This window comes from Carya illinoinensis, chromosome 15 (assembly GCF_018687715.1).
Source record: "Carya illinoinensis cultivar Pawnee chromosome 15, C.illinoinensisPawnee_v1, whole genome shotgun sequence".
Classification (NCBI taxonomy): domain Eukaryota; kingdom Viridiplantae; phylum Streptophyta; class Magnoliopsida; order Fagales; family Juglandaceae; genus Carya; species Carya illinoinensis.
In genome coordinates, this window is record NC_056766.1 from 819,389 (window position 1) to 838,227 (window position 18,839).

Here is an 18,839-nt window from a genome sequence, read left to right on the forward strand (position 1 = left end):
AGTTTGTAAGTGATGGCTGGAGATACTTATGGATGAGATAAGGAAGATGATAAGGCTGGAGTTGAGAGTTGAGTGTAGTTTTCTCCTACCCAAAATATCTATAAAAGATTATCTCATAATATTTTATCCAATAATATCTACAAAAATCAACTTAAGATATTTTTATCTAATAATATCTATAAAAATCAACTCAAAATATTTTTACCCAATAATATTCACGAAAATTATCTCAAGATATTTCTTTTTATTTTTATTTTTATCCAATAATATCGACAAAATCAGCTTAGACTATTTTCCAAAAGTGGAGAGTATACTTGGAAGAGTAAGGTGGCTACAATCTTTCCATATGTCCTATTAAAACTTTCTAACTATCTCCAATAATCAAAAACATACTTCTGATACCATAGTGAGTAATAACATCAACTATACGATTAAGAGATTAGTGAAAACTTATCGGGTCTTCACGAGATTCCTAAAGCCAATAGAAATTTCACTGTTAAATTTCTAGCGGGCTGTTACATTTTGATCAGTGATGATAGCTTTTGGCACCCTCCCAAAAGTATTGACTGTCCATGGTGGTTAACACCAACAAACGGGGGCAAATGACATGCCATATTTATTTGTTAGGTATGTTGTATCAAATGTCACAACTTTTTCAAAATACTCATATGTTGCTCTACTGCGTGTATCGGCCCAAAAGATATTTTTTAATCGACCATCATCATCCAAATCCATCGATGAGTAAAACACATCATTCTTATACTGAATCATCTCAAAATAACCATGAAGTGCATCAGCACCTCTTTTGACAAGTCTAAGGTGTCGAGACTTGTCAATATAATTCCTTGCGTCTTTGTTCAAGAAATAGAAGTTTCTCAAAACCACCAGTCTAGACAACCAATGCGTTAAAAATTGGTCATACCTATGCCTGCCTTGTCGTTAATATCTAACATCTTCATGGAATCATCAATTGCGCGATTACATCTAAACAATCTTGTCTTTTGTGGACTTAACCCATGGTTATGTACATTGCAGATAGTAGTTATATACGTAAGACACCATCAGCCAAAACTGTATTGATCATCGCCTTACAATCAGTTTTCGTTATCAGGCATGGTTTAGAAATGTTGATAGTACGTTTTCTTGCCTTACCACTACAAGCACAACCAAGTGTTACATATCTAACATTCCCATCATCTTCACTTTTACTTCTTTGGGTCATTATGATGAATCCAGCCTGTCTCCCATATTGCTTGTAGTAGTAAATAAGTTCTTTCTCAGTTTTAAAGAACATCCCAGTGTTGGCTCTGAAGCCCCATCATCATCATTTTCTAACGTTGGCTCTGAAACCCTATCATCATCCTTTTCCAGCGTTGGCTCTAAAACCATATCATCATCATTTTCCAGCGTTGGCTCTAAAACCATATCATCATTATCATTCCCCAGCACTACGCCTTGATTATCAGCCACTACCTCATCATTTCTCATATTTGGAGAATCTATATAATTACTGCTTTTTGAAAAAAATAGTGGTCACCTATTAGATGTGCATTCTTCCCATTTCTCCATCAAGAACAATCTTGATATATTTAAAGCACAACATGAAAAAAAAAACTTAAATAAAAGCAATCTGAACGTGATGTTTCTAATATAGGCAATATATACTCATTTTCATTCTATTGGTGAAAAAACTTGCAGTAAAATTGAAAAGAACATGATGCATACAAGAGCAAGCACCAAAAATTATACCCACATCATCAGTCATTATACCCACATAAGAGATCAAAGTAGCAGGCAGGTACACTCAACATGCAGTAAGGAAAGAGGCTCTAGTGTACATGCGGGGCTTTTACTTCCTGCAAGGCTTTTTACTTCCTTGTTTAGTACAATATTAATCAATCCGGCCAATTTTTTATTTTTAATTTGTATGAATTGTGGCTCAAACGCTAGCTACATAATCATCATTTCCAAATTGTAATGGAACAAAACACACAAATGTAATGATGTTTGGAACAGGACATGAGAATAAATAAAGTAAGTTAACATATAAAAAGAATTAATATTATGACAACTCAAATACGTTTCCTTGAATCTTGGTAGTGATCAACAGATTACAGTCTATGGTAGCTAATAATTGCATGGCTCAGGGGCTCCTAATTGCCCTTTCTAGTTTGTGCAAGTAAGAAATCAATGGCCATGAAAGTGAGGGAAAACATGTACAAGTTTTGCAAAAATTACTTTATTTTCAACAAATATGTGACCGGGAAGGTTTTCAAGGTTTGAACCCCATGTAGTAAAACACTAGAACTGAAAGAATGTTTGAATTGGCTTGAGGCCTCTCTACAAACACAATTTTCATTAATTGATCCAAAACCGCTAACTAGTTCACCTCTCTACATATTTACAAGAGTAATATTATTCTCCATCTTATATTTTAGTATCCAAAGCCACCTTAACTAGTGTGATGACCCGCTTTTGAGTGTATTTTCGCTGAAATAATTGTTTTTATTTTAATTAATATATTAGTTTAATTATTTTAATTTAATTGCATTTTTTAAAATTAGTTTTTAAATTAATTTAATTTATTTGATGTTGTGTTTTATTCCTTTTAGTTGTTTTATGTTTTTTTAATCTCTTATCGGCGTGTTTTCCGGAATGAGGATTGGACCTCATTTCTTTTTACATCTTTTTCCTTTTTCTCTTCTTTCCTTTTTTCTTTTTCCCTTCTTTTCTTTTTCCTTTCTTTTTCTTTTTTTTCTTTTTTTTCTTTTTTTTTTCTTTTCCTCCTGCCTTCCCGCTCGACCCCCCCGATCTCTCTCTCTCTCTTCTCTCTCCTCACCCACGGCCGGAAACTTCAACAGCCCAGACCGCCACCGTCCGGCCACCGTTTGGCCCACCGCCGGTCTCGTTCAAACCCCCTCCCTCCGGTGCACCTTCCCACCAAATATCTTCCCCTGCCGGCCGGCCGTTTGGCCGGAAAAGCCATTTGAAGTCCCACGGATTTTGCTCCGATCCGCCGCCGTCGCTCCACCTCCGGCCACCATTTCTTCACCACTTCATCACCGGTCCCTTGCCGTCCTAACCCACCCATTTCCGGCCTCCAACGACCACCGAAACAGCTCCTACGAGTTTAGTTTCCGATTTGCGTTTTCCGGCCATTTCCGGCGATTCCGCCGCCACCCTCGGCCAACCACCACTTCCAATAGCTTCACAACCATCCCTAGACCATTCCCTATCAATTTTGTGTCCTAGTTTGTCCCCGTTCAAAAGTGCGTTTTTCACAACCCACGGCCACAGTGAATTTTCACTGTGACGTTGCTTTCCCGGCGCCGTTTGCAACGCCGCGTGTTTTCTAAAATTGCCATATAGCGCTGTAAGTATTTTCCAAACCCTATTTTCAGATTTAAATATATATTGCTCTTTCAATTATTTAATTTGCTGGTTGGTTGATTCCGGACTGAGTCCGAGGAGTTCGGGGGTCGGATGGATGGAGGACGGAGTTGCTTGATTTATTGTTTTATGGTTGGTTGTTTGTTTTGTGCATTGATAATTTCATTTGCATGGTGCATGCATGTGTATTTTATTTTATTTGAGAAAGCCTGTTTTGTTGGCATGAATGGATTTTCGGGTGCGTGTGTCTCACGAGCCCAAGCCGGGATGGGTTATTATCTTGGTGGACCTCCTCTGGTCACTCGGGAGTGGATAATACTGAGTGACGTCCCCTGAGTTGTCGCTGGGCGATGACGGGAGCGGGGCTAGAGGATGGCCCGGCCAGGTACGCGCGGGGCGCGAGTCTGGGCATCGCTCTACTCACCGACTCCGTGGCCCTTCGCTGGCGAGGGCTAGAGGATGGCCTGGCCAGGTACGCGCGGGGCGCAAGTCTAGGCATCGCTCGTTTAGGTGTCACATGCGCGGTCCTTACCTGTGGTGTGGCACATAGCCAGGGTGTGCGGATGATCCCTAGGGGAGATCATGGTGCACGCATAACCGGTGTGTTTTTATGGTTTTCGGATGTGGGCCATTTTCTGGGAAAATGGCGAGTTTTGGTTTTGAGGCTTTTGATCCATTTTCGGGGAAAATGGTGGTTTGGGCCATTATCTGGGATAATGGCGAGGCGTGGTTTTTAAGAATATATTTTTAGTGGGCCAAATGGGTTTTTGGCGTGCGTGGAAAAAATGTGGTTTTGCGGGGCATGTGCATTGGTTGTTCCTGCATCCATGTTGATTGGGTTCTATGTGTTTTTATCTGGTGGTGTTTGGGTTTTACTTACCTGCGGTACCATTTTTGGTTCCGTAGCTTTTGGTGCAGAGTTCGAGGAGGAGGAGGAGGAGGCTGAGCTTGAGGATGCGGCTCCGCCGGGTTGCTGATGCTATGTTTTATCTTTGTTTAAAACGGTATTTGTGTTTTTGTAATATTTTATCTATGTACGTTTTAAACAGCTTGTATTACGTTGAGAACAATTCTGGTACTTAGTTACGACTTTCGTTATCCGCTGCGTGTTTTTCCGTGCACATTTGTTGCTTCTGCACACACTCGGCACCCGTCGATAGGATGGTGACCCGGGTTGTCACCATCCGGACGTCTCGATTTCCCCGTGTTCGGGCGTGGGGATTTGGGGGCGTCACAGGTGGTATCAGAGCGGTTTGGCTCTGGGTAAAACCACATGTCCCGTAGGCAGTACCAGAATGCTTTTTAAAGTTGTGTTTTAAAAATTATGTTAAGTACAGTTGTTTTATTTGTTTTAATTGTTTGAGCTTGTTTGTTTGTTTGTATTTATTTGGTTATGTTTTTGCAAGCTGGTTTCTTTTGTTTCTTGCTGTGTGGTGTTGGTTTTGTTTTTGTTGGTTTTATGATGGTTTTATTTGTTTTCTTAAAGGAGGGTCAAGAGTGGTGTTGTGGCAGGAAAATGGGGAGACCAAGGAAAAATACTCAGGAGCCACGGGACAATACCTCCAGGGATGACTCCATAGCCGAAGCAATTCGGCAGATGACAGAGTTTATGCAACAGAGTGCGAGGTCTCAACAGGCAGGGCCTTGGCCACCACAAGGACCTTGGCCACTACAAGGGGGTCCTTGGCCACCATCAGGAGGACCTTATCCACCGTCAGGAGAGCCTTATCCGCAACAAGGAGGGTTTTGGCCACAACCAGGAGGTCCTTGGCCATATCAGGGAGGGCCTTGGATGTATCCAGGAGGGTCCAGTAGCATGGTGCAAGCTAGATGCACCTATGAGCGCTTCCTGGCGCATAGGACTCCACACTTCACTGGAAATGAGAATCCACTTCAGGCGGGAAAATGGATCAAAGATCTGGAGAAAACTTTTGAGGTGTGTGGATGCACTAAGGCGCATCAAGTACTCTACGTCAGCTATCTCTTGCAAGGTACCGCTTCTGATTGGTGGGATACCAAGAGGGTGCTGTTGGAATCTGAATTGGGATCTTTCGATGCGGTGAGCTGGTAGCGTTTCAAGAAGGAGTTCAATGACCGCTTCTTTCCCGCAACGGTAAGGAAGCAAAAGGCAAGAGAGTTTTCCAATCTGGTCCAAGGGGGTGCGACAGTGGAACTATACGCTCGGAGGTTCATAGAACTTGAGCGGTTTGCTCCTCACCTTGTCGCCACTGAGGAGATGCGAGCAGATCGTTTCCAGGAGGGGCTACGTCATGACATACACCGTATGGTGGTCAGCCATCGGATATCCACTTTTCAGGAATTAGTGGATGTGGCCACCCTGGTGGAACGAGAAAACAATCTGGGTATGGGCTCCCCTCCAGGGCATAAGAGGCGTAGTTTTTCTGGTGAAAGAAGCAGCTCGGGTTCGCCTCAGAAATTTGTTCAGCGGACCGGGACTCGACCGCAAGCATCCTCAAGTGTTCGCATGGGAGGACGTGTGCCTGTATGCGGAGTTTGTAATAGAGCCCATGTGGGTGAGTGCCCTTTTGGTGGGGCTCGATGTTATAATTGTGGCCAGCAGGGTCACTTTGCCCGAGAATGTCCAAAAGCAGCTCAAGGAAGCAGTGGAAGTGGGCGCGGTGGAAGGACAAACCCGAGACAAACAGTGCAAGCCCGGGTTTATGCTGTCACACCCGGAGAGGTGGATGACGAGGCACCAGCGACCCATGATGCTGGAGTAATCACAGGTATGGATTAATATAATTTTAAGTTGGATTTATTTCTTTTGGTGTTTTTGGTTTATTTTGTGCTTTTTGGATTTCATGGGTTGTGTGTTTGGTTCAGGAAGAGTCCGTTTGTATGAGTTTTATGCTTGTACCTTGTTTGATTCCGGTGCTTCACAATCGTTTGTGTCTTCCACATTTGCACGGGTGTGTAATTTGGTCACGGAGCCGTTGCCGAAGTCTATGGTAGTGGCTCTACCCGATGGTGAGATGGTGTGGTGTTCCAAGGTTGCTTTGGGATGCCCGTTAAATTTTGAGGGAAGATTCCTGGATGCTGATTTGGTGGTGTTCAAGCTGTTGGGTTTTGATATCATCCTCGGGATGGATTGGCTATACCGATATTCTGCGAATATTAATTGCAGAAGTCGGATAATTAGCTTTCAGCTTCCAGATGGTGATTGTCTGGAATTTGCGGGGAGTAGATTAAAAGAAAAGCCAATGATTATATCGGCGATTCAGGCAAGACGAGAGATTGCATGGGGAGCGGATGCATTCTTGGTGCAGATGGTGTCCACGCCGTCTGAAAAGAAGTCTTTGGCAGACATCCCAGTTGTGGAAGAATTCCCCGATGTGTTTGTGGATGACTTGCCCGGACTACCCCCTGTTCGGGAGATGGTGTTTGTTATAGATTTGGAACCTGGAGCGGCTCCTGTGCATAAAGCTCCTTATCGCATGGCACCGGCTGAATTGAAAGAGTTGAAGACTCAGTTGCAAGAACTGGTAGAGAAGGGATTTATTCAGCCTAGTACGTCGTCGTGGGGTGCACCAGTTTTATTTGTTAAGAAGAAAGATGGAACCCTCCGTATGTGCATTGACTATCGGGAATTGAACAAGGTGACCATCAAAAATAAATACCCTCTCCCGCGGATTGATGATTTGTTTGACCAGCTTCAAGGAGCAGCCGTGTTCTCTAAGATTGATCTGAGGTCGGGATACTACCAGCTGAGAATCAGAGACCAGGATGTGCCTAAAACTGCTTTCAGGTCGAGGTATGGGCATTATGAATTTAAGGTGATGCCGTTTGGGTTAGCTAATGCCCCTGCAGCGTTCATGGATTTGATGAATCGAGTGTTTCGACCTTATCTGGATTCCTTTGTGGTAGTATTTATTGATGATATACTGATTTATTCCCGAGATGTTGAAGAGCATGTGTATCATTTTAGTCTGGTACTAGAGAGATTGAGAGAACACCAGCTATACGCCAAGCTCAGCAAGTGTGAATTCTGGTTGGAAGAAGTTAAATTTCTTGGGCATGTAATTTCCCGGGGCGGAGTGGCAGTTGATCCTAGTAAGGTAGAAGCCATATTGTCATAGCAGCGCCCGACAACAGTGCGCGAGGTCAGGAGTTTCTTGGGGCTCGCCGGTTACTACCGAAGATTTGTAGAGGGTTTTGCTCGCCTATCCGGACCTCTCACAGTTTTGACTCGGAAGAATACAGAATTTGTTTGATCAGAGAAATGTGAGAGAAGCTTCCAGGAATTAAAGAACAGGTTGACGACGGCACCAGTGTTAGCACTCCCAGAACCGCATAAGCCATTCGTAGTCTTCAGTGATGCGTCTAAGTTTGGTTTGGGTTGTGTCCTTATGCAGGAAGGACGGGTTGTAGCCTATACATCTTGTCAGCTAAAGGACCACGAAAAGAATTATCCGACGCACGATCTAGAATTGGCTGCGATTGTTTTTGCCCTTAAGATCTGGCGGCACTTCTTGTATGGGGAAGCTTGCGAGGTATTTACTGATCATAAGAGTTTGAAGCATTTGTTTTCCCAGAAAAATCTGAATATGAGGCAGAGGCGATGGCTGGAACTAATCAGTGACTATCAGTGTGAGATCAAGTACCATCCAGGGAAGGCTAATATAGTTGCTAATGCTTTGAGCCGAAAGTCACATTTGGAAGATGAAGCCGAGCCGTCAGAATTGGAATCGTTGTTTTGTGGGATGAGAAGGCTCCTTATAGAGAGTTCGCAGCAAGTAGAGATTTTGTCTTCAGTTCTTGACATTCGGGTAACTGATTTTGAAGAATTGAAAGCTCTCCAAAGAAAGGATCCGAAGCTGCTGAACATCAGGAAAAGAGTCCGAAAATCTCGAGGGCCGTTACACTATAGCCTGGATAATGATGGGATACTTCGGTTCCGAGATCGCAGAGTGGTCTCAAAGGACTCAGATTTCAAAGAACGGATCATGGCGGAAGCTCATGCGGCCCCGTATTCAGTTCATCCCGGCAGTACAAAGATGTATCGAGACTTGAAGAAAAATTACTGGTGGGATGGAATGAAGAAAGACGTTGCCTTATATGTGGAGAAATGCCACACGTGCCGTCAGGTAAAGGCCGAGCATCAGAGACCTGCAGGTATGCTCCAACCCCTCCCTATTCCTGAGTGGAAATGGGATGATATCACGATGGACTTCGTAGTGGGTTTGCCGAGAACGCCTAGTGGGAAGAATTCGGTTTGGGTGATTGTGGACCGGTTAACGAAGAGTGCTCATTTTCTGCCTATTAATAACACCGACTCTTTGGGTAAGTTGACCCGCTTGTATGTCAAGGAGATAGTGCGGCTGCACGGCATACCAAAGAGTATAGTGTCGGATCGAGACCCGAGATTTACATCGCAGTTCTGGAAGAGTTTGCACGCAGCTTTGGGTACTAAGTTGAAGTTCAGTACTGCTTATCACCCGCAGACAGACGGCCAGTCAGAGCGCACCATTCAGACCCTGGAAGACATGTTACGAGCATGTGTCCTGGAATTCCAAGGAAGTTGGGAAAACCATTTGCCGCTCATCGAGTTTGCATACAATAACAGCTTCCATGCGACCATTCAGATGGCTCCCTATGAAGCTCTATATGGAAGAAAGTGTAGGTCGCCCTTGTGTTGGGATGAAGTTGGGGAGAGTAGGGTAATTGGATCCGAAATAATTCAAGAGATGCAAAGCCAAGTCCGGATCATCAGAGATAAAATGGCGGCAGCTCAGAGTCGCCAGAAGAGTTACGCTGATACCAGGAGGAGAGAATTGTCGTTTGAAGTTGGTGATTGGATTTACCTTAAAGTCTCTCCCATGAGAGGCGTTAAGCGTTTTGGTAAGAAAAGGAAGTTAGATCCGAGGTACGTCGGCCCTTTTCAGATTCTGGAGAGAGTAGGGTCCGTCGCCTATAGAGTTGCTTTGCCAGATTATTTTGGGGATGTTCATGATGTCTTCCACGTATCATCCCTGAAGAAGAGCTTTGGACAGCAAGAGCCACGCTTCGTCGACCCAGCGGGTATTCAGTTGCAACCGGATCTCACTTATGAAGTTGTTCCGTCGCAGATCATGGATTGGAAGGAGCAACAGTTGAGGTCCAAGACGATACCTTTGGTTAAAGTGGCTTGGGGAGATCCGTTAGCACAAGACTTCTCTTGGGAGCAAGCAGCGGACATGAGGGAGCAGTACCCGTATTTGTTCGAATAAGGAAGGTATGTGTCTTAATCTTGATCACAGATGGTTTATGTGCTTTCTTGTGGCTTGCTTTAAGTTGGTGGTTGATTTGCAATTTCGAGGACGAAATTGTTTTTAAGGAGGGGAGGATGTGATAACCCGCTTTTGAGTGTATTTTCGCTGAAATAATTGTTTTTATTTTAATTAATATATTAGTTTAATTATTTTAATTTAATTGCGTTTTTTAAAATTATTTTTTAATTTAATTTAATTTATTTGATGTTGTGTTTTATTCCTTTTAGTTATTTTATGTTTTTTTAATCTCTTATCGGCGTGTTTTCCGGAATGAGGATTGGACCTCATTTCTTTTTACATCTTTTTCCTTTTTCTCTTTTTTCCTTTTTTCTTTTTCCCTTCTTTTCTTTTTCCTTTCTTTTTCTTTTTTTTCTTTTTTTTCTTTTCCTCCTGCCTTCCGGCTCGACCCCTCCGATCTCTCTCTCTCTTCTCTCTCCTCACCCACGGCCGGAAACTTCAACAGCCCAGACCGCCGCCGTCCGGCCACCGTTTGGCCCACCGCCGGTCTCGTTCGAACCCCCTCCCTCCGGTGCACCTTCCCACCAAATATCTTCCCCTGCCGGCCGGCCGTTTGGCCGGAAAAGCCATTTGAAGTCCCACGGATTTTGCTCCGATCCGCCGTCGTCGCTCCACCTCCGGCCACCATTTCTTCACCACTTCATCACTGGTCCCTTGCCGTCCTAACCCACCCATTTCCGGCCTCCAACGACCACCGGAACAGCTCCTACGAGCTTAGTTTCCGATTTGCATTTTCCGGCCATTTCCGGCGATTCCGCCGCCACCCTCGGTCAACCACCACTTCCAATAGCTTCACAACCATCCCTAGACCATTCCCTATCAATTTCGTGTCCTAGTTTGTCCCCGTTTAAAAGTGGATTTTTCACAACCCACGGCCACAGTGAATTTTCATTGTGACGTTGCTTTCCCGGCGCCGTTTGCAACGCCGCGTGTTTTCTAAAATTGCCATATAGCGCTGTAAGTATTTTTCAAACCCTATTTTCAGATTTAAATATATATTGCTCTTTCAATTATTTAATTTGCTGGTTGGTTGATTCCGGACTGAGTCCGAAGAGTTCGGGGGTCAGATGGATGGAGGACGGAGTTGCTTGATTTATTGTTTTATGGTTGGTTGTTTGTTTTGTGTATTGATAATTGCATTTGCATGGTGCATGCACGTGTATTTTATTTTATTTGAGAAAGCCTGTTTTGTTGGCGTGAATGGATTTTCGGGTGCGTGTGTCTCACGAGCCCAAGCCGGGATGGGTTATTATCTCGGTGGACCTCCTCTGGTCACTCGGGAGTGGATAATACTGAGTGACGTCCCCTGAGTTGTCGCTGGGAGACGACGGGAGCGGGGCTAGAGGATGGCCCGGCCAGGTACGCGCGGGGCGCGAGTCTGGGCATCGCTCTACTCACCGACTCCGTGGCCCTTCGCTGGCGAGGGCTAGAGGATGGCCTGGCCAGGTACGCGCGGAGCGCGAGTCTGGGCATCGCTCGTTTAGGTGTCACATGCGCGGTCCTTACCTGTGGTGTGGCACATAGCCAGGGTGTGCGGATGATCCCTAGGGGATATCATGGTGCACGCATAACCGGTGTGTTTTTATGGTTTTCAGATGCGGGCCATTTTCTGGGAAAATGGCGAGTTTTGGTTTTGAGGCTTTTGATCCATTTTCGGGGAAAATGGTAGTTTGGGCCATTATCTGGGATAATGGCGAGGCGTGGTTTTTAAGAATATGTTTTTAGTAGGCCAAATGGGTTTTTGGCGTGCGTGGAAAAAATGTGGTTTTGCAGGGCATGTGTATTGGTTGTTCTTGCATCCATGTTGATTGGGTTCTATGTGTTTTTATCTGGTGGTGTTTGGGTTTTACTTACCTGCGGTACCATTTTTAGTTCCGTAGCTTTTGGTGCAGAGTTCGAGGAGGAGGAGGAGGAGGCTGAGCCCGAGGATGCGGCTCCGCCGAGTTGCTGATGCTATGTTTTATCTTTGTTTAAAACGGTATTTGTGTTTTTGTAATATTTTATCTATGTACGTTTTAAACAGCTTGTATTACGTTGAGAACAATTCTGGTACTTAGTTATGACTTTCGTTATCTGCTGCGTGTTTTTCCGTGCACATTTGTTGCTTCTGCACACACTCGGCACCCGTCGATAGGATGGTGACCCGGGTTGTCACCATCCGGACGTCTCGATTTCCCCATGTTCGGGCGTGGGGATTTGGGGGCGTCACAACTAGCTACTCAAAATGAATTCTAGTCAATATGATAAATGCACATAGAAGCACCCTGAAAAGCCAGATGAAATCACAGATATGGTACTTCCCTTTTAGTCAATCCAAGACATCTTCAACAACCCATAACAGCACAGTCCTTCACACCAAGAACCTTTCAGTCCAAAATTCCATTCTCAAGGGGGGGAAAATTGATGGAAAGTAGAAAGAACAACATTTGAAAATACTTTTAAGGGGTGGGAAGTAGAGAAATCAGTGTGCAACTACAAATAGAGCTAAAAAATCGATTGCAAACAAAGAAATCAGTGTGCAACTACAAATATTAATAGAGCTAGAAAAACCATTGCAAGCAAAGAAATTAGTGTGCAACTACAAACAAGGAAAACAAGGAGATTAACATAAAGAAAGAATGAGAGTTGTATTTGGCAGGAAAATTTTCCAAAGATGTCGTCGGCAGTCGATGGTGGAGAAGGACATTCCGTCGATGGTGGGTGTTGAGGGTGGTCGTCAATGGTGAAGGAGAGGGTCGTTCAGGTTGAGGGGCATGCACGGCATGACAGAGGAAAAAATTGTGTGCGATTTAAATCTAGGTGCAATTTGCTTCAGATTTGGGTTGTATAGAAGGAAGGGTAATGTAGTCAATTCACATTATAAAATGGGGAAGATTGGGTCATTTCATGTCTGGAGTGCAATATAGTCCTCTTAAAAGGATTGTGTACAGAACTACTCATGTCTATTAAACCCCGTTTGGATAATGGAAGTGTTTTATCTCATCAAATTATTACAAATTTTTAAAATTCTTATGTAAGATATAATTAACAATTCAACTTTTCTAAATCTCAAAATAATAATAATATTAAAAAATAATATTCTAAGAATATTTTATTCAATTTTCAACTTTTATTTTAATTCATCTCATCTCAACTCTCTATCCAAACAACACCTAAGTAAGTACTGTTACATACAATTACTTTTACATATTCTTTATACCCTTCACTAATATGATTAGTCAAAACATTTTTTCAGTCACTCTAGAGTGCACGTGGAATTTTTGTTCTCTTTAAGTTGAAGGCGGAAAATAAAAATAGAAAGTACAGGCTAGTAAACGGTGTCGTTCAGCTTGAAAAAGCATTCTGCGAGCTTCGTCCCCAAATCACTGCATCTGCATATATATTCGGGGAAAATAAAATACATAGAAAAAAAAAAGTTTCAGAAGCTTTCCCGCGCAATATTCGTAGCAGTTTCGGACCAATGGCTCCCAAGGCCGATAGCAGCGCCGAAGGTACATGATGCATCCCTCAATTCGATCTTCCATCGCTTGAGCTTCCAATTTCGTTGCTGAATCTCGGTTTGCTTTCTTAATTATTTTTCATTTGTTCTTATTTTTGCAGGAATCGTTCTCAACTTCGTGAATGAGGTAACAAGGCATTTTTTTCACCGGTCTCTGAGAAAACGTCGGCGTTTAGGTTTCATGGCTTGGTGCCCTTCTCTGGTTAAACCTCTAATTTTATAATGTGCCGAAACTTCGTGTTATCTGAAGTTTCTTCGAGGAAAGAAATGAAATCCTCACATTCCCAAGTTCCCCTTTTCTTTTGTTACGAATTTCGCTGTGGCTAAATGAGGCACTGAGGCTTCATTTTGAGTCTTACGTTTTCCATTCTTTCGCCGCCGAGGAAAGTTGAATCTGTAATCACATTTATCATACTCACTCTTAATCATTTACCACAAATCTTCTCCTCAGAAAATAGATTGCTTCTTTTTTGATGGGGGAGCATTGAATTTAGATATTCACACTTTCTTCTGTATCTTAAATTCTGGGCTCCTTTTTTTTTTTTTCTTTCTTTCTTTCTTTCTTGTACAGCAAAACAGGCCATTAAATTCACAATATGTGGCCGATTATTTGCAAAAGTTCAACCTCAAGAAGGCGGCAGTTCAAAAGGCATTGGATACTCTGGCTGATACTGGACGGATCTCGTTCAAGGAGTACGGTAAGCAGAAGATTTACATCGCCCGGCAAGACCAATTTGACATCCCGAACAATGAAGAGCTTAACAGGATGAAGGAGGAAAATGCCAGCCTTCAGCAACAGCTCCAGGAGCAAAAGAAAGCAATCGGCGAGGTCGAGGGAGGTACATCCTGCACTCCTTTTACTTGTTTTGCAGAAGTTGGTCCTCGGTGTTGAGAGTCTTTGTTATTCCAAACGTACCAGCTCTAGAATTAAGATTTTGATTTCTTATTATGAATTCCCATGAACTTCAATGCGGGGAAAAACCAGATTCAACCTGGGAAAGTCTGTGAATTTATGTAATGTGACAATTGAAATACACTGCTGTTGTAGAGATTAGAACTTTGCAATCAAATTTGACACTTGAACAGATATGGGACAGAGAAGCCAAACTGAGAAAGGAGGTAATTCACTAGGATGTCATTTGACTCTTTTCTATATTGAACTGGGTAAGACATATCTCCAAATAAGTATTGGAACATCCTTGGGACATTTTAATTCTGATTCAGGTCAAGGAAATAGAGGACAAACTAGAAAAATTGCGTGGAGGAGTTACCCTGGTGAGGCCTGAAGACCGTAAGGCAGTTGAGAACATGTACTCAGAGAAACTCAGTCAGTGGAGAAGGCGTAAAAGGATGTTCAAGGATCTATGGGATGCTATTACCGAGAACTCACCCAAGGATCTCAAGGAGTTCAAGGTAATTTAAGTGGGTTTTATGTCTTCCAAGCATACAGATTTGGGATCGCTGTTGTTGCTAAGTGTACATCTTTTCAGGAGGAGCTTGGAATTGAATATGATGAAGATGTTGGTGTGAATTTGCAGTCAAATAGCGACCTGCTGCAACATGGTAAGAAGCGTCTTAGAGGCCAGTGATTTGGTGAAGTGTTTCCTCTTTGCTCAAGTCTTCTCAAGTGTACAAGATGATATTTTCCTAGAGGTGAACCTGTTGCAAAAGGAAAATACATGTAAATTCTGCATGCTTTTAAGATCTATATTTTTCATAGGCATTACATGCTCAATGTTTCTTTTACAATGACACATGATATGACAGTTTATGTAGTAGAGGAGCTCAGACATTACTCACAATGGTATAAGGCCCCATGTACTTCAATGATGAAAATTTATCAATTATGAGCAATTCCTTTGTTTTACTCTAAGATGACTAATTCGGCCTAACACTTTGCTAGAACTGACAACCTCAACATGAATTGTAATGTTCCTCGGCTAAGCAAACAAATGTATGGCTGAGCACTGATATATAACACCATGAACGGATTTGAGCACTTATATCTGTAGTACTATTCTTTCTTTCAGCTTTCATTAGAACTGTTAATATCATACGATCGAAAGGGATAAGTTCTGGTTCTTGGAGTTCATTTCACAGCGTGGCACATGACACAAAATGCCCTGTTGACATGGGATGAAAATACAAGTTGAAATATGGCACAGCCTTGTAGCCTAGAGAGGTAGTTCCATTCACAATATTATTGCGTGGATGTATCTTGGTAAATTATATGATTGCTTCTAATACTGTCAGAAGGGTTTTAAATTATTAGTGCAGATGGCTTCCTCTCTTGGATCTTGTATGTACAACCATGAATGTTGGAACACTGATCATGTTGTGATGAATTTTCAATTCCTTTTTGTCCATGTATAAGACAAGAGTTTTGCTACATACAAGCACAATTGCGCACTAATCTATGTACCAATACTGATTTATTCATACTTAAAATTTAAATCAACATTGTTTTCAATAAAATCTACTTTTTGACCAATCACATCATATTGGTGTACAGATTAGTGCACAATTATGCTTGCAACTATATTTTTCCATAAGACAATAGGCCGTTCTTCTGCCGCATGAGATACCTAAACCAGTATGTTTCGATGAACACTGAAATAAATGTTATTAAAAAATGTTGTTTTTCATTTAACCTAAACCAAAGAGAAGATGTTACGAACATTGAAAAGGGAAAAGAAAATTTACAATGTTGACTATTTGCAATAGGAATTTCAACTCACGGATAAACAAAAAATAATAATAAAAGCATGATTAGCAGTTCAAATGATAATACTGCTTTACAATTATGGAAAATAAATTCAAGAAAATTAATTAAAGTTCATATAGAATCTGCTTAGAAGATTACCACACCTCACAAAACTTACAAACATATATGCATAAAAAGGTAAGATAAGGTCCTTAGTATCCCCGCACTTGTCTAGTTCTCATCGATATTGGTCTCTTCTCTATGTTTAAACCTCGTGCATTCTCCCTACCAGATCCTTCTGCAGCATGTCCTGCTGGAAGTCCAATGACTGATTTCAGCTTCAATCCAGTTTGAAACCCTGAAGGAATTTGGCTGTGAGATTGTATGCTGCTTTGTTCATGCTCACTCTCAATATCACTCTCATCAAATTGCAGTTCCTTTTCAAAAGGATCGGCCGGAACAGTTTCACCTGAGGATACTCTGGTCATCATCACAATGTCATCTCCTGAATCTGAACTCACAGTAGACATCGACCTCTTCAATTCTGCTGCATCCTTCCTTTTCATTTCTTCAGCTTGATATTCATTGCCTCGTCCAGTACTGGGACCATCGTGATCATCTGGATTATGGGGTTCAGACCGAGAGAGTTCCACAGCTGCTCTTGCAGCTGCTGCTGCATAAGCTGCAGACTCGAAAGCTGCTTGAGCTGCGTCAGCTACATCCCTGTATTTTTTTCTTGTCTTCATTGAATCAGAGAACCCATCATTCTTTTCTACCTCTTCAGACGGAATTTGCGAATTATCCCCAAGCTTGGTGCTACCTGAATTGGCAGGTGATTTTGGATCGAGCTGGTTTTGATTCTTGTTCACATCCAAATTTTCCTGCATACATCAAATGACAAGCCAAACCCCATATGAGTTTCTTACTTTTCTACTATCCCGGCAGATTACTGTACTACTATTTAACAAGTATTTTTCTTTGAACTTCCATACCCCAGTCGAAATAGAAGCAGCTTCCTCGAGTTGCAGGACGATGTTGTTCTCTGATGCGATTTCTTTGAGAACTTTCATTCTATTCTCCAAGCTTGGTTGCCTTGTTGACAGCTTAAGTATCATCTACAGGAACCCAATACAGATACAAATTTATCACAACATCCCATAAAACATTGACAAACATACCTAATTAATCAGAATATGGAAGGTTGAAAACAATCCCAGAACTACGACTCATGTCTATTATGTTGATTCAGTCAAGAAACATGAAAGTATACCTTGTGATTTACTCCACAGTTGTTGCGTAAATCTATAGCCCGAGAAGCAAACTCTTTGCCAAAACGAGTTGTCAAAACAGCACGAATCTCTTGAAGCTCTGGGAATTCGCCGCATCTTGAAGCTGCATAGAGCAAGCTCGATACTGCCTCCTTCAGTTCATCGGGGCACACTCTATCAAGAAAGAAGCATGACCATATCAATAACTCCATCAACAAACAGAAACAAAAAATGCCAAAAGAGATCAATGAAAAGTACGAATGTAGTTTTGATCAACGGATGATCAGAAATGGAAAAGCAACCGACAAACCTTTCTTGTTCAATGAGATTGATCCTCTCAATCAAAAGATTGCAGTAACTCTCTATCATGACAAACACATCCAACATATTCTGTTCCTTGATGACATGCTCAACCTGTTAAACAAAAAAAAAATCAAAAACTCTATGTATAGTAAACAAAAAAACAACTATAAACATAGACGAAGATGGATTAAGCCCCCATCAAAGCTGCAAACCAGAAGCATGATATCTTACGCGAAGGAGAGCACTTTCGTGGTGACCAAGCTCGAGGAGCTGAAGGACGTCAGAGCGGGCCTGGGAGCACTGGACTTGGCGCTTTTTCCTAAAGACGGCTAGGCGAGAGATAGCAAGATTGACAAGAGAAATGAATTTGGAGGTCTTGAAGGCTCTACCAAGCAGAGCATCAAGCTTCTTTCCCATGCCTGTTCCAACGAGGCAAAAAGAAATGAAGCGGTGCTGGCAGTCCCAAGGCACCAAACACAAAAGGCTCTGGAACTTGGAAGAGCTTTGAAAAAACTGTAAGCAGACAAACAAGACCAGGCTCGTTTGCTGCTTTATGGGATGACGAGAGAGAGAGAGAGGAAGAAAGAGAGGGTCTTAAAGCGTGACTATTCTGTACTCTGTAGACCGGTAGTTAGTACGTATTCAATGAGCTTTTTGCGTTCTTCCATACGTAAATGGGAACAAGAGGTCTTAAAACGCGGTTGGCACGTCAAATTCGGGGAAGAAGAGAAGCTGGCAATGAAGGAATGGGTCCGGCATTGAATCCACGCGTTTGAGCTAAATCGCAAATAAATAACATTATATAAATATCTTTCAAATTTACGTGTGTTGATATGATTTGTCGAATTATAAAATTATTTTTATTATAAAATAAATATGACGGATAATATAAAATTATATCGATTATAAAATTACTTTTATGTAATTTTTTTATAATTATAATACTATGTCATGTTAATTAAAATTAATATTTATATAAATAATTTAATTACATGATAGAACGAGAATATCACGTAATTTTCCATTTATATGTCATAAAATTGTCAAAGTCTTGTTTGCATGGAGTTTTATTAAATGATAATTTAGTTTTATAAAATTATTATAATTTAGTTTTATTATTATATCATATATTATTCAGTTCAACTTATAAATAAAAATGATAATATATCCAATTAAATTACTAATATAATTAAATAAAATAAATTTATTAAATTAAAACAGTGTATTTTAAGGTTACTAGTTTTATTTGAAATTAGCAGCCTTTTATAATGTGTACTCTTTTATGTTTTCAACTTACTTCATTTAACTCTATATGGGTAAATGATTTTAGATAAAATTTAAAAGTTGAATCAAATATTATTTCTTAATATTATTATTATTATTATATT

At 41.6% G+C, this 18,839-nt stretch overlaps 2 protein-coding genes across 3 annotated transcripts; one reads left to right on the forward strand and one right to left on the reverse strand.

Annotated features, from left to right (window-relative positions):
- Positions 1 to 13,057: 13,057 nt before the first annotated feature.
- On the forward strand, positions 13,058 to 15,043 carry LOC122297114 (homologous-pairing protein 2 homolog). The gene is made up of 6 exons (XM_043107018.1): positions 13,058 to 13,168; positions 13,278 to 13,303; positions 13,748 to 14,015; positions 14,225 to 14,295; positions 14,401 to 14,589; positions 14,667 to 15,043. The coding sequence occupies exons 1-6, from the start codon at positions 13,138 to 13,140 to the stop codon at positions 14,763 to 14,765; spliced, it is 684 nt and encodes a 227-aa protein (XP_042962952.1). The 5' UTR covers positions 13,058 to 13,137; the 3' UTR covers positions 14,766 to 15,043.
- Positions 14,146 to 18,106, reverse strand: LOC122297113. 2 transcript variants are annotated; one of them, XM_043107017.1, is made up of 6 exons: positions 17,683 to 18,106; positions 17,459 to 17,562; positions 17,151 to 17,322; positions 16,873 to 16,995; positions 16,045 to 16,761; positions 14,146 to 14,835 (listed from the first exon to the last, which is right to left on the reverse strand). In XM_043107017.1, the coding sequence occupies exons 1-5, from the start codon at positions 17,866 to 17,868 to the stop codon at positions 16,093 to 16,095; spliced, it is 1,254 nt and encodes a 417-aa protein (XP_042962951.1). In that variant the 5' UTR covers positions 17,869 to 18,106; the 3' UTR covers positions 14,146 to 14,835; positions 16,045 to 16,092. The 2 variants fall into 2 exon arrangements, with proteins under 2 accessions (XP_042962951.1, XP_042962950.1); XM_043107016.1 differs by lacking the exon at positions 14,146 to 14,835 and having other exon boundaries at positions 15,889 to 16,761; positions 17,683 to 18,105.
- Between the last annotated feature and the right edge of the window lie 733 nt (positions 18,107 to 18,839).

What these genes read in the sequence shown, in the direction of transcription:
- LOC122297114 (XM_043107018.1), top strand. Translation starts at nt 13,138, where the DNA reads ATGGCTCCCAAGGCCGATAGCAGCGCCGAAG. An exon ending in GGCCGATAGCAGCGCCGAAG is followed by an intron (nt 13,169 to 13,277) that starts GTACATGATGCA and finishes TTATTTTTGCAG; the next exon opens with GAATCGTTCTCAACTTCGTG. An exon ending in AATCGGCGAGGTCGAGGGAG is followed by an intron (nt 14,016 to 14,224) that starts GTACATCCTGCA and finishes CTGCTGTTGTAG; the next exon opens with AGATTAGAACTTTGCAATCA.
- LOC122297113 (XM_043107017.1), bottom strand. Translation starts at nt 17,868, where the DNA reads ATGGGAAAGAAGCTTGATGCTCTGCTTGGTAGAGCCTTCAAGACCTCC. An exon ending in ACTGTGGAGTAAATCACAAG is followed by an intron (nt 16,996 to 17,150) that starts GTATACTTTCAT and finishes GGGTTCCTGTAG; the next exon opens with ATGATACTTAAGCTGTCAAC. An exon ending in CTGCTTCTATTTCGACTGGG is followed by an intron (nt 16,762 to 16,872) that starts GTATGGAAGTTC and finishes TGATGTATGCAG; the next exon opens with GAAAATTTGGATGTGAACAA.